Genomic DNA, 14294 nt, shown 5'->3' on the forward strand with positions numbered 1-14294 from the left:
AGACTGTTAACTGATGGTACATGGAGGAGATTATAATCATTGTTATGAAACAAAGTGTGTTATTTGTTGAATGTAGAACTGATGATCTGCCCTGTAAACTTTTTCTCAATTCACAACAAAAACTTCCAAAAAAAAAGCCCGCAGTACCCACTTGCTATAATTGATAATATTGCTTTTTTTTTTTAACTTTTTATTATAAATTAAGTGTAGGTTTATAGATAAGATCATCAGCTTTGCATTCAACAACACTTGGTTTCATCTCAATGATTATAATCCCCTCCCTGCACCAATAGTTAACTCTACTGTCTCCCTGTGGTTCCCTATTTACATCTTATATTTCACATATGAACAAAACGAAAATATTTGATGCACATATATAAAACAAAAAAATATATTCATTTAAATGTCCGAAGGGCACATTCTGCAAGCCAGCCTCCTGTCCACAGGTACACAGCCTCTCAGTCCATGGGCCTAGAGCCAACAGTTGCTCTGTCTCTCTGTGTCAACGCCTCTGCCATTGTCTCTGCTGTCGCCACTTTCCTAGGCAGGAATCTCACGCTCCACTCATGCTCTTCCTTCTTGATGATACTGGGATCATCTTTTCCTGAAATGAAAGATTAACTACTCCCCCCTTTTAGTTACATATCTTCTATAATTACAGTTTTGATGATAACAATATATCCTATGATATATATCCTAACAGTTACTCACAATTGAATCATAAAGGCCTATCATCATCATCCCCCACCCCCCGTTCACCAAACCCATCTGGAAAAGAGGAAAACTATTCAGTGGGCATTCTACCTTATTACACCCCGATTCTGAAACTCAGCACATCCACGAAAGCTTGTAAGCCAGCCAGTTCATACCTTTATAGTCTTCCCATTTTGATAACCAATATCTAAATTGCCCATTCCTGTCAACCCAGTATAAGGAGCTCTGGTAGCGTAATGGTTACAAATTGGGCTGCTAACTTCAAGGTCTGCAATTCGGAACTACCAGCCGTTCCGTGGGAGAAAGATGAGACTTTTTGCTCCCGTAAAGATTTACAGCCTCAGAAACCCTATACAGGGTCACTCTGAGTCAGAACCGAATCCACGGTACTTAACAACAACAATCAGCCCAGTGTGGCACTGTGGGTTAATGCCCTGAACCACAAGGTTGGCGGTTCAAGTTCAGTAGCTGCTCCTAGGAAACCCTATACAGGGCCACTATGGGTCGGAACCAACTGAAAGGTGACACTTAACAACAACAACAAATGAACCAATACACTTGAGGAATTTTGTCTTTTTTTCACATGTCCAATTGATACAATGTAGCTTTTAAATTGGATTATCTAAGTAGTGCAAATAGTTAAGCACTCAGCTGCTAGAGGTTAGAGGTTGCAGTCCACCAAGAGATACCTCGGAAGAAAGGCCTGGCAATCTCCTTCCAAAAAATTTGCCATTAAAAACTCAGTAGTAGCACAGTTCTACTCTGGCACACATGTGGTCCCCATGAGTTGGAATTGACCAGACAGTAACTAGTTTGTTGTGGCTTTTAAATTAACCAGCCTTGGAAAAGCATGGCAAGATTTCAGTTCTGACTCCAAGTAACTCGGGTACATCCTTATGAAAGCAGCTATCTGCAGTAATCACAGCAGGTGATATGTGGTGTTTCCTGTGGACACTCCACCTCTGACGTATGCACTCCTCCCATACTAATCCCCACAGGCTGTGGACCAAGCTCTGAGCTCAGCATCTGCTTATACTGTGCAATGCATTTATCACAGCCAACCACTTAACTTGAAGTCTTCTATTCTCCACACATTATGCTAGCTGGCCTTAAGTCTGGCTGTGATCTTTCCTCGAGACCCCAGGGTTAAAATTATTCATGAAAGCTCTAGACCTTTGTTTTCCCCCTTTGCAGTTTAAAGAAAGACAGTTTAGCTTCCTCTGGCTATTTGCAGCAAGAAAATCTTTATATGTAGAAATGGCAAGAAACACTTCTTCCAGTTTGGCCTAACCAACTGACCTAGAAAGGCCTAAACCCAGCTTCAAGAATTCCGTGATACTTCTCAATCATGTAGTGGGCTCCAACTGACCTTATTTACTGATCCCCTTAAGAGAAATTACTTGAGTCATTTAAGCTATTGTAAAAAGGGAAAGTCTGCATGAAGCAGTAAAAACTGGAAAAGCTTGAACTTGTTTATTCAACAAATATTTCCTGAGAGTCTTCTATGTATTTGTTAATGCACTATCCTAGTAGAGGTAAAGCAGTGGATTAAACACAGATGTCTGGAGTAATTGTTTCTGGAACACTTAAAATCAAATATACTTTTAAACTATGAAATCCCCGAAAAGTTAAGTGTTTGCTGTATGAGGGTAAGTCGAAAGTATTGCTACAAAATCACAGAAACCTTTATTAAATAAGAGTATCAAAATATAAAACAATTGTTTTTTGACATACCCTCCATCTAGGTCTGTACTCTTCTGAAGGTGGTGTTTCTTTCCATCTTTCAAATTCTTCCTCAAATATTTCTTTACTCTTCCTTATACATCACATCAAAATAGCAGTTACGTCATCCTCAAGGGGTTAAAATCATGTTGCTTTTAAAAGTTTTTTGAGTTTGGAGAGCAAAAATGAGTCTGAAGGGGCAAGTTCAGGGCTATAGGATGGATGAGATAAGGTTGCCAATGAAATTCTCACAGGACAGCCTTCAAAGAATGAGCAGGAAGGTTGTACGGGGAAAAAAAATTCCTCGACACAATTTCATGGCCTTTTTTTCACCAGTGCAGTTTTCAGTTTTCATCTTGATAGGTCCCCTTGATCGTCCTGTGTCCTTCAAGAAAATCTGTCAATATGAGCCCTTTAGAATCAAAGTTGTCATAACCCTCTGAACTGACCTCACTGCTCTGAATTGAACTGGCCCAGCAGCTTCCCTCCGATGCCACTGTTTTGACTGACTGGACCTTTATTTTTGAAGGCACTCTATGAGACAAGTATCTCATTGGAAGACTTGTCTGCAGCCATCCACTGATTGCAGAGACATATTTAAACGTATTTTGTTTGGCATAAACCCTGTACTTGTATGAATTGAAACTCTAGTAGCAATAATTTTACTTACCTTCATCTGCTTAAAAAGACTACCAATTCTGTATGCTCATTTGTAAGTGCTTAAAACAGTTTTGTTATTTAAATTTTCTTTTCAGACTCATTTGCCGTTAATTTGTACCATCTTTGAAGAAGAAATCTTCTAAAAAAAAATAACACAGTTCATTATAAAATTTTTCTAAACTTCCAAATTTAAAGAAAAGATTAGTGAAGTTTTATCTATTTAAATCCTTGAAAATATGCTTTGAAAGGGTTAAAAATATGTTTAGTTTGTTACTGGTGAATTTGTTGTGAGTTTTTTTTATTATTATTATTCCTTTTATTGTAACTTCCTAAAAATTTTTACTCATTTACTTTTCTGACATAGCTTGAATAGCACCTCAGTATTCCTGCTATCAATGGTATCACAAAAGTATAGGTTATAATTTAGGTCATAACCTAAATTCATTTTCTTTTCCTTTTCTTACCTGCCCCACCCTTAATTGTTGTTGTTCTTGTTGTTAAGTGCCATTGAGTCAGTTCCAACCCCTAGTGACCCTGTATAGGGTTTCTGAGGAGCAGCTGGTGAGCTTGAACTGCTGACTTTGCAGTTCAGATAGCTTTGCAGTCTGGCACATTAACCCACAGCGCCACACCAGGACTCCCTTAATTGGGAGAGGCCATTTCTTTGAAAGTGTGCTGCACCATTTACAAATAAATCTTGAGTATTTCAGTAGCTTAGAGGGACTGAGCTAGGTAGGTTTCATTGTACTCCCCTCAAGTAAATGATGGTTGTCGTGCATAATACTCTTTCAACAATGTAAGATGTTTTCTCTTTCTGTTTGTAGCCCATGAGACGGTCTGCCAGATTGTCAGCGGTAAGTACTTTAGAAACTTTTTGGTATTAATTCTTATGAGTACACGTGTTTCCTTGGTCCATATAGAGAAAGCAGCAAAAGGCAGATTTAAGTGGTATCTCCCTTGAGTACTTTTGTTTTTTGTTTTTGAATTTTGTAATTGCTGCATCACACCAATTTCTACTAGATTTGATCAGTGTTGCCAAACAGTTCACTTGATGGGGGTGTACTAGTGGAAACTGTGACCAACCCCATAATCAAGAATAAAAAGCCCAGGGAGTTGTTTGATATTACTGAATCCCTGAAGCCAAAGAAGTGCATTAAGGTCTTACCTTCCAGATTCTGTTTGTAATGTGATAAAGTGGACAAGAATTCTGTGCTTCTGGCTTCATCTCATATATTAGAATATTTGTCAGTTTAGTGTCAGAATGTTCTGAAACTTGTTTGTGTATATATGCAAGGTGATTTCAAAAAGTTAATGGAGCAAGTGGAATGTGGAACCTTATCCAGAGAAGCAGAGACACCAGAGATGGGGGCATGGAGAGGGGGAGCAGCTGAGGACTCTAGATTCATGGGAAGAGAGGGACTAAGAGATGGAGGCCAGGAGGCAGACTTGCAGAATGTACCCTTTGGTGGTGTAAATTATTATATATGCCTGAGTGTTTAAAAATAAAAAAAAAGAGCTAACGTGAATAGAGAGAAATACTGTTAAACTGATGGTACATGGAGGCGATTATAATCATTGTAATGAAACAAGGTGTTGAATGTAAAACTGACGTCTGCCCTGTAAACTTTCACTCAAGCCACAATAAAAACATTTTTAAAAATTAATGGAATAATTCTATTATCTATTAATTGCAATAATACTTCTTTGGGGATGGCTCAGAAGTTGTGCTCAACTCGTTTGGTGCTTAATTTTTGGTAATTGGTGGTGGTGGTAGTGTACCGTGGAGTCAGTTCCGACTCATAGTCACCCTGTATCCTGCATAGGATGTCCGAGGCTGTAAATCTTTACAGGAGCAGAAAGCCTCATCTTTCTCCTGCAGAACGGATGGTAGTTTTGAACTGCTGACCTTGAGGTTAGCAACCCAACTCGTAATCACTTAGCCAAGTGCAAATAGGGACTTAGGTTTAGCTGTGCTGTTGTTGTTAGGTGCCATTGAGTCGATACCGACTCATAGCAACTCTATGCACAACAGAATGAAACATTGCCTGGTCGTGCACCAACCTCACAATCGCTACATTTGAGCCCATTGCTGCTGCCACTGTGCCAATCAGTCTTGTTGGGGGTCATCCTCTTTTTCTCCGACCCTCTACTTTGCCAAACATAATATTCTTCTCCAGGGAATGGTAATTCCCGATAATGTTTCCAATGTATGAGACTCAAAGTACGGCCACCCTGGCTTCCAAGGAGCACTCTGGCTGTACTTCTTCAAATACAGATTGGTTTGTTCTTTGGCAGTCCATGGTACTTTTAATATTCTCCCCCAATACCATAACTCAAATGCATCAATTCTTCTTCGGTCTTCCTTATTCACTGTCCAATTTTCACATGCAAATGAGGTTATTGAAAATACCATGGCTTGGGTCAAGCGCCTCTTAGTCCTCAAACTGACATCTTTGCTTCTGAACTAAAACTTTAAAGAGGTCTTGTGCAGCAGATTTGCCTAATGCAATAATAACGTCATTTGATTTCTTGACTGGTGCTTCCATGAGTGTTGATGGTTGATCCGAGCAAAATGAAGTCTTCAATCTTCTCTCCATTTATATGGATGTTGTTTATTGGTTCAGTAATAAGGATTTGTAATTTCTGTACATTGAGATGCAATCCATACCGAAGACTGTGGTCTTTGATTTTCATCAGTATGTATGTTAAGTCCTCTTAGCTTTCAGCAAGCAAGGTTGTATCTTCCATATCGCAAGTTGTTAATGAGTCTTCCTCCAATGCTGATACTCTACAGATAATCCAGCTTCTCGGATTATTTGCTCAACATACAGATTGAATAAGTATGGTGAAAAAATACAACTCTGGCACACATCTTTCCTAATTTTAAACCATTCAGCGTTCCCATGTTCTGTTCGAACAACTGCCTCTTGGTCTATGTACAGACTCCTCATGAGCACAATTAAGTGTTCCAGAATACTCATTCTCCACAATGTTGTCCATAGCTTGTCATGATCCACACAATCGAAAGTCTTTGCATAATCAGTAAAGCACAGGTAAATACCTTTCTGGTATTCTCTGCTTTCAGTCAAGATCCATCTGACATCAGCAATGATATCCCTCATTCCACGTCATCTTCTGAATCCAGCTTGAACCTCTGGAAGTTTTCTGTCAGTGTATGGCTGCAGCTGTTTGTGTATTTTCTTTAGCAAAGTTTTACTTGAGTGTGATATGATGATATTGTATGATGATTTCCACATTCCTTTGGGTCACCTTTCTTTGAAATGGACACAAATATGAATCTCTTCCAGTTTGTTAGCCAGGTAATTGTCTTCCAAATTTCTTGACATAGATGATTGAGTGCCTGCAGTGCTTCATCAGGTTGTTGAAAGATTTCAGTTTGTATTGCCATCAATTGCCAGTGCCTTGTTCTTTGCCATTCAGGGCCTTCAGTTTACCTTGGTCTTCTTTCTTCAGTATCATTGGCTCTTGATCGTATGCTACCTCTTGAAATGGTTAAATATTGACCATTTATTTTTGGTACAGTGATTCTTTGTATTCCTTTCATCTTCTTTTGATGTTTTTTCTTCTGGTGCCTCAGCTTGAGAAATGCTGTGCTTATTCTTCCCTTTTGGTGTTGGCACATTTTGTTATAATTGACCCTGTCTTCCCGAGCGGCTCTTTGAAATTTTCTATTCAGCTCTTTTACGTCCTCATTTTATCCATTTGCTTTAGTTTCTATGCTGGGGAGCAAATTTCAGAGTCTCTTCTAACATCCATTTGGCCTTTCCTTCTTTCCTTTCTTCTTAATGACCTTCCCCTTTATTCCTGTATGATGTTCTTGATGTCATCCCACAGCTCTTCTGGTCTTTAGTGTCTAATGCATCAAATCTGTTCTTCAGATAATATCTAAATTCAGGTGGGATATGTTCAAGATCATATTTTGGCTCTCGTGGACTTGCTTTAATTTTCTTCAGCTTCAGTCTGAACTTGCATATATATGGCCTGTTCCACAATCTGCCCCTGGCCTTGTTTTGGCTGATGATAATGGAGCATTTCCACCGTCTCTTTCTACAGAGGTAGGCTATTTGATTTCTTGTATTTCATCTGGTGAGGTCTATGTGTATAATCGCCTCTTACATGGTTTAAAAAAAAAGGTATTTGAAATGAACAAATCATTGGTTTTGCAAAATTCTATCATGCAATCTACAGCATCGTTTCTGTCACCAAGGCCATATTTTCCAACTACTGCTCCTTCCTCTTTGTTTCCAACATTTGCATTCCAATCTCCAGTAATGATCAATACATCTTGATTGCATGTTTGATCAATTTCAGACTGAAGAAGTTGGTTGAATTCTTCAGTTTCATCATCACTGGTTGTAGTGGTTGGTGTGTAAGTTTGAATAGTAGTGGTATTAACTGGTCTTCCTTGTAGGCGCATGGATATTATCCTATCACAGACAGCATTGCATTTCAAGGCAGATCTTGAAATATTCTTTTTGATGATGAATGCAACACCATTACTCTTCAGCTTATCATTTCTGTCATGGTAAAGCATGTAAATGTCATATTCACTGTGGCCAATTTTAGCTGACTAATGCCTAGGGTATCAACGTTTATGCATTCCATTTCATTTTTGACAACTTCCAATTTTCTTAGATTCATACTTTGTACATTCCATGTTCCAATTATTAATAGATATTTACAGCTGTAGCTCTTCATTTTGAGTTATGCCCCATCAGCAAATGAAGATCCTGCAGGCTTTACTCCGTTCACATCTCACAGTCAACTGTAAGTTGTATTTTGAGTGCCTTCCAACCTGAGAGACTCATCTAACAATATCCTCGTGTTCTTTATCATGGTTCAGTATTCTAGTGCTGACAGTGTTCCCCTGCTATTCATAAGGTTTTCAGTGACTAAGTATTCAGACATAGTCCATCTGGAAGCTCATCTGAAACTTGTCCACCATGGGTGACCCTGCTGTTTTAAAATACCCATGGCATTGCTTCCAGAATCACAGCAATACACAACTCACCATGACAAGCTGGCAGACGAGTGATGCTTTATCTTTGGATTGCATTAAAAGTCACTGTACTCTATAAATCTATAAATCAAAGGAATATCCTTTGTAAGTCACAAAAAAAAAGTAAAAATAAAAACAAGTCACAGTTAAAAAAATAAACAAAACACCACTTTGTAAATCACCTTTAAAACGAGGTTCTTCCCAAGCACCAGCAATATAAGCACCTTCCACTGAGAAGGAACCTTCCCTGTGGGGCTGAAGCAGAGCCTCGTCGGCGTCCAACAAAACTACAGGCGGAGATATCAGTCTTTTGCTCCCATAAAAACACTTGAATGCTGAGTCAGGGGCAGAAAAAAATGTAAAGTGAAATTAGCTGCAGTGTATTGAGAAAACTAGTGTATGTTACTAATACAACATATCAAAGCCTGAAATAACAAAAATTTTGAATCCTGAAATTTTAGGGGCTATCAGAACTGCCCTATTTGGATGTGGACTCTAGACTTAGAGTGGCAAAAAGATTAAGAAAAACATTCCCTACTTTTGGAACACATTTTTTTTATTTGAAAGGTCATTCCTAACAGCCAATCTTCCAGAATTGAACTATCTACAATTTCATTTTGTGCCGTTGATGAAAAGGGCCAGATTCAATATGAACCTGAACCACCTGGAGGCCTGGGGAGGAACATGCATTTTTCTCCACAGGGAGAGACCCGGCCAGTGTTTTTATTTTTAAACTATTCTTCTAGTGCCAGGAGAGATGTACACTTTTTTTTTTTTTTTTTCTAGAACTGTGAGAGAAATATATGACCTAAAATATCTACAGAAAACCAGTGGTTTAAAGTAATTACCTTTCCCCACTTTCCCTGTGTGCTGCCTAGTCTCAGACCCCTAGGGAAGCTGGCTGGGGCTGAAGTCATATGTGAGGGGAACTGCAGCCACGGGGCAGGCAGATACTGTTCATGAAACAGGGAGGACAACCTTCACATGACCCTCCCTCTGCTTTACCCGGCACATTGTCCTTCTCCACAGACAACTTGTCCAAAGTATGTAAGATGAAGTCTCATCAATGTCCTTACTAAGGAGCATTCTGGCTTTACTTCTAACATGTTTTTTTGTTTGTTTGTTTGTTTAATCTTCTGGAACTCCATGATATATTCAGTATTCTTTACCAACACCATAAATCAAAGGCATCAATAATTCTTTAATCTTCCTTTTACTCATTGACCAGTTTTCCCATTCATATGACCCAAGTGAAAATAACATGGTTTGAGTCCGTTTTTGCATAAGGTAAGAGGAAAATTCTTTGGAATCTCTGAGTGGTGCAAACAATTAGCACACTAATTCAAATGTTGGTGGTTCAAGTCCACCTAGACATACCTTGGAAGATAAATATCTTAAACTTGGGTGGTAATCATGGACCTTTTTTCATTATAATAGTATTCTTACTAAAAAGCTCTAGAAACAATTGAGCCTGTTGTCTGGGTGGGTAAGAGATTCTTGTCACCTTGAGTTGGCAGTGAAGAGGATGAAAGTAGGAATAAGCTTGGCTACAGAACTTGAAATCTGCATCTGGCAGAAGGCTTTGGAAATCATTTTGAAATACTTTCCAGACAACAGTCTTCACTACTGGATAGATTTTGCCTGTGATTATGCTATGATTTTTAGATTGTTGGGAAGGCCACTGTGACTGAATTCACTGGGTTATTTGGCCAAGAGCCTGAGTCATTCCTCTTTGCTGCTATGCTGTGATAAAAGGAAATACTGAGACATCGAAGCTTAAGCCTGTTCCCAGAGAGCTATTCTGGACTGTGGAATAATGAGTTGGCTTTTAAATCTCACCAACCATTCACTTGAGAAAATAGTTATGAAATGCAGAGAGGTCTTTTATGCTGTTACCTGATGCTGAAAATAGGACTTCTATTTATTTTTTTAATGAACAAAGCCATAGTCAAAATTGATCGTTGTCTTATGTAGTCTTTTGCATTTGATTTGATGCCAAAGGCTGTCATTTCAGTATTTATATAATTTAAATTATCTTTGCAGAAACCTACTCCACCAAAACCTGAACCCAAACCAAGAAAAACATCTGCTAAGGTAAAAGATGATTTTCCTCCCTCTTTGACTTTTTAAACAATGAATATATTATATATAGTTCCATACCTAAAATAGATCTGTTTTGGAAGAAGTGCAACTAGAGTGCTCCTTGGAGGCCAAGATGGCCAAACTTTGTCTCTCGTACTTCGGACGTATTGTCAGGAGGGACCAATGGCTGGAGAAGGATATGTTTGGTAAGGTGTCAGGTCAGAGAAAAAGAGGAAGATCCCCAACGAGATGGATTAGCTAAGTGGCAGCATCGATGGACTCAAGCGTGGCAACAGTGGTGAGGTTGGCTCAGGATTGGGCAGTGTTTCGTTCTGCTGTGCATAAGGTCACTATAGGTCGGTACCCACTTGATGGCACCTAACAACAACAACATACCTAAAAAGTCATTCAAGAAAGGGTCACATTTAATGAATCATGCTAAAAGTTACCACTATCATAGGCATTCTCAAAAAGTATAAAGCACAGTTTCATGCTTTAGCAGGAATGTGTTTTCCATTGAGTCAATAAGGCACAGGAAGTCTAAGTTTTGGGATATATTGCTCCAAGAAGCTTCATGCCCAAAGCAGGGTTTGGCAGCTGCCTCAGGAACATGCAGGTCATGTGGTGTCTAGAGGAAGTGAAGTTGGTCCCCAGTGATAATGCTGCCAGTACCTCGAGGAATCGAGGAAGACACCTCTAGCTTCATATAATTAGTCTTAATAAGCCAATGTGATGGATAATAATAATAGTAATCATTATTGGCCACAAACATTTATGAAGTCTTGTTCTTGTTGTGAGGTGCCGTTGAATCGGTTCCAACTCATAGCAACCTAATACACAACCAAATGAAGCACTGCCCTGCCCCTGTGCCTTCCTCACAATCATTCTTAGGCTGGAGCCCATTGCTGCTGCCACTTCCCAATTCATCTCTTTGGGGATCTTCCTGTTTTTCACTAACCCTCCACTTAAGCAAGCATGATGTCCTTCTCCAGGGACTGGTCCCTCTTGATAATATGTTCGAACTATGAAAGACAAAATCTCACCTTCCTGGCGTCTAAGGAACACGCTGGTGATACTTCCTCCAGCACAGATTTGTTTATTCTTCTGGGAGTCCATGGTACTTTGAATATTTCTCCTCCAACACTATAACTCAAATGTATTGATTTTTCTATGGTATTCCTTATTCATTGTCCAACTTTCACACACATATGAGGCTATTGAAAATACCATGGCTTGGGTCAGGAACACCTTAGTCCTCGCACTGACATCTTTGCTCTTCGACACTTTAAAGAGGTCTTGTGCAGCATATCTGCCTAATGCAACACAGCAATTGGTTTCTTACATTGATACAGGAATCTAGACCTCATTATATAAGCTATGCCGGAAACTACCGTGGTTGATTTATTCATGTAATCTTCACATTGACCCTGTTGAAGTAGGTACAAATATCTCATTTTGCAAATGAGGAAACTGAAGCACAGAGTCACTAAGAAACTTGCTCAAAATGGTTTATTAGCATGCTGCCCTTCATCACATTGACTTTTGTTGTAAGTGGCTTGAAACTGGTTATGTTTGTTATTTTTTTTCAAGAGTGGTGTGAGAAAGTGATTACTGAATTCAATTCTGTGGCTTAGTCTTACAATTAGGAACTTTTCTTTATATAAGCCTACATTTTTTTAGTACTTGTCAGCTTTCGAGTCACTCCACGTCTGTACATGAAGTGTTTCATTTACCCTCTCCCCTGATGAGTTCTTCCCCAGCTTTAGCTGCCTCCTTCGCCATCAGAGTTCTCCCTTTAGTGGGAAAAAAGGTCTACCTAGAACAGTCACTACATGAGAGGAATCATCATGGTTTCTCTGGAAAGTTAAGTCCAGTGAACTTCCTAAGCAGTCTGTTTCATTGACATTGAAACTAGTCGTAACCCAGTCAAAGTCTATCGAAATTAGTTCTCATTTCTACCTTAAAAGCTGCTGCGTTGGTTACAGTTTTGCTTCACCTGTGTCTGGATCAAAGTTGGTTGATTTTAACTAATACCACACCTTCTTTAACATACTCTTTTCCCTGTACTTTTCCAGAAAGAACCTGGAGCGAAGATTAACAAAGGTCCAAAAGGGAAGAAGGAGGAAAAGCAGGAAGCTGGAAAGGAAGGTACTGCACCATCTGAAAATGGTGAAACTAAACCTGAAGAGGTACTTTCCATCAATGCCTCCCACTGATTGAGTCAGTGGCAAAGAAATTGCTCAATTCTTGAGCCGGCGGTAGCACATTCATAATGTTTCTTTTTATTGCCTGTAATATTATTACAGATCTACATCTCTCGCTCAACTGTTAATGTCTCAACCTCCAGAGGCACCCCACCCCAGCACACTGTCAGTAAAGGGGCAGATTGAAACAGTGAGAGTTAAGGGTACAGTAAAAAAAATTCTGCACGTTTGCAGTGACTAGATCAGATAGTAGTGTGGTATGGTTTTTTTGGTTTTGTCTTATTGACATTGGAAACTTAACAGGTAAGTAAGCCTTCTGTATATGTTTGAGCAGAAAGCAATCAGTGGAGAGAAGTGTTTGTGTAAACAGACTTTACATTAGAACTTTTTTTTTTATGTCCAAACTAATGTGTTTGTGAGGTGGATTTTCTTTCACTAGTAACTGTTCTTTCTTTTTTTTTCCTTTTTACAGGCACAGAAAACTGAATCTATAGATAACGAGGGAGAATGATTGTCGTGAAAAATTGGGGTTGGTTTTATGTACCTCTTGGGACAACTTTTAAAAGCTATTTTTACCAAGTATTTTGTAAATGCTAATTTTTTAGGATTCTACTAGTTGGCATATGAAAATATATAAGGGTGGACATTTTATCTTCTTATAGGAATGCTTTTTGGAAATTTCCATCCTCAAGTGAAATAATAAATATCAATATTGGAAGCTGTGTGTAAATTGATTCAGCATTCCATGCACTTGCTTTAGAACTCTAGTCTTGTGTATACTGTGGTGTTTTTACTGTGTATATTTGAATTTTTCATGCAGTTTTTCTAGAGCAATAATCAGTGGTGCTTTTGTACCTAGGTTTTATGTGATTTCAATGAAACATGGATAGTTGTGGCCACCTGCTGGCTAATTGTGGTTTAAAATAAAAACGTTTATTGCTTGCAAAGTACGTGCCTCTTAGTGTCATTTCTAAATTTAGCACTTTTTTTTATTCAGGGAACGTCAAACCGGTTCCTTCTGGTTCAACCTCCTGCTGAGAATTTGTCCTTCAACCCCAGATATACTGAATCTGAATCTACATTTCAACGAGCTCTCCAGGCAATTCTTATGTATATATGGTGGTTGTGTGCCACAGAGCCAATTCCGACACACAGCGACCCTTTATAGAGTTTGTCGTTGTTAGGTGCCGAAGAGTTGGTTCCGACCCATAGCAACCCAGTATAGGGTTTCCAAGGTGCGACGGGTGAGTTTGAAGCGCCAATCTTGTGTTTCAAATACCTTACAATCCAGAGCATTATCCTGCAGTTCCACGGCTGTAAATCTTTATGGGAGCAGAAAGCTTCATCCTTCTCCCACAGAGTGACCGGTAGACTCCAACTGCAATTCTTTCGTTTAGCAGCCCAGCCCATAACCCACTAAGCTACCAGAGCTCCTTTTACAAATACATAAGGATTCTTTGGTAGCATAGTGGTTACACATGAGGCTGTGAACCACAAGGTCAGCAGTTCGAAACTACCAGCTGTTTTGTGGGAGAATGATGAGGCTTTCTGCTCCCGTAAAGATGTATAGCCTCAGAAACCCTGTACAGGGTCGCTATGAGTCGGAACTGACTCCACGGCACTTAACAACAACAACAACAACAAGGATTCTTTATCAAGGACTTCACAGCTTTGAAAGCTCTTTAACCAGTATGACCAGTTTTCAGCCTTACATCAACCTGAGAAGGGAATTGCGTCAATATTTTTAGAGCTTCTTTCTAGTTTAAGAAATGGGGAGGCGCAGAGATAATGTCATGGCTTAGTTCAGGCCCCACGTGAAGGAGAAGAGCCCAGACTTGTGCTCTGGTTTTTGGACTCTTACATATGAATATGCAGGTGGGAATCATGTTAAA

At 39.3% G+C, this 14294-nt stretch overlaps 1 protein-coding gene across 1 annotated transcript in view; it reads left to right on the plus strand.

Moving 5' to 3' along the window:
• Nucleotides 1-13347, plus strand: part of HMGN3 (high mobility group nucleosomal binding domain 3) — a 58768-nt gene extending 45421 nt beyond the window's left edge. The window contains 6 exon segments of the mRNA XM_006878411.1: nt 3921-3950; nt 10160-10210; nt 12274-12387; nt 12505-12555; nt 12557-12598; nt 12875-13347. Coding sequence (XP_006878473.1) covers nt 3921-3950; nt 10160-10210; nt 12274-12387; nt 12505-12555; nt 12557-12598; nt 12875-12913 — 327 coding nt within the window. The 3' untranslated portion in view covers nt 12914-13347.
• The last annotated feature ends 947 nt before the right edge of the window (nt 13348-14294 follow it).

The sequence above is a fragment of the Chrysochloris asiatica genome, unplaced genomic scaffold (assembly GCF_000296735.1).
Source record: "Chrysochloris asiatica unplaced genomic scaffold, ChrAsi1.0 scaffold00286, whole genome shotgun sequence".
Lineage (NCBI taxonomy): Eukaryota > Metazoa > Chordata > Mammalia > Afrosoricida > Chrysochloridae > Chrysochloris > Chrysochloris asiatica.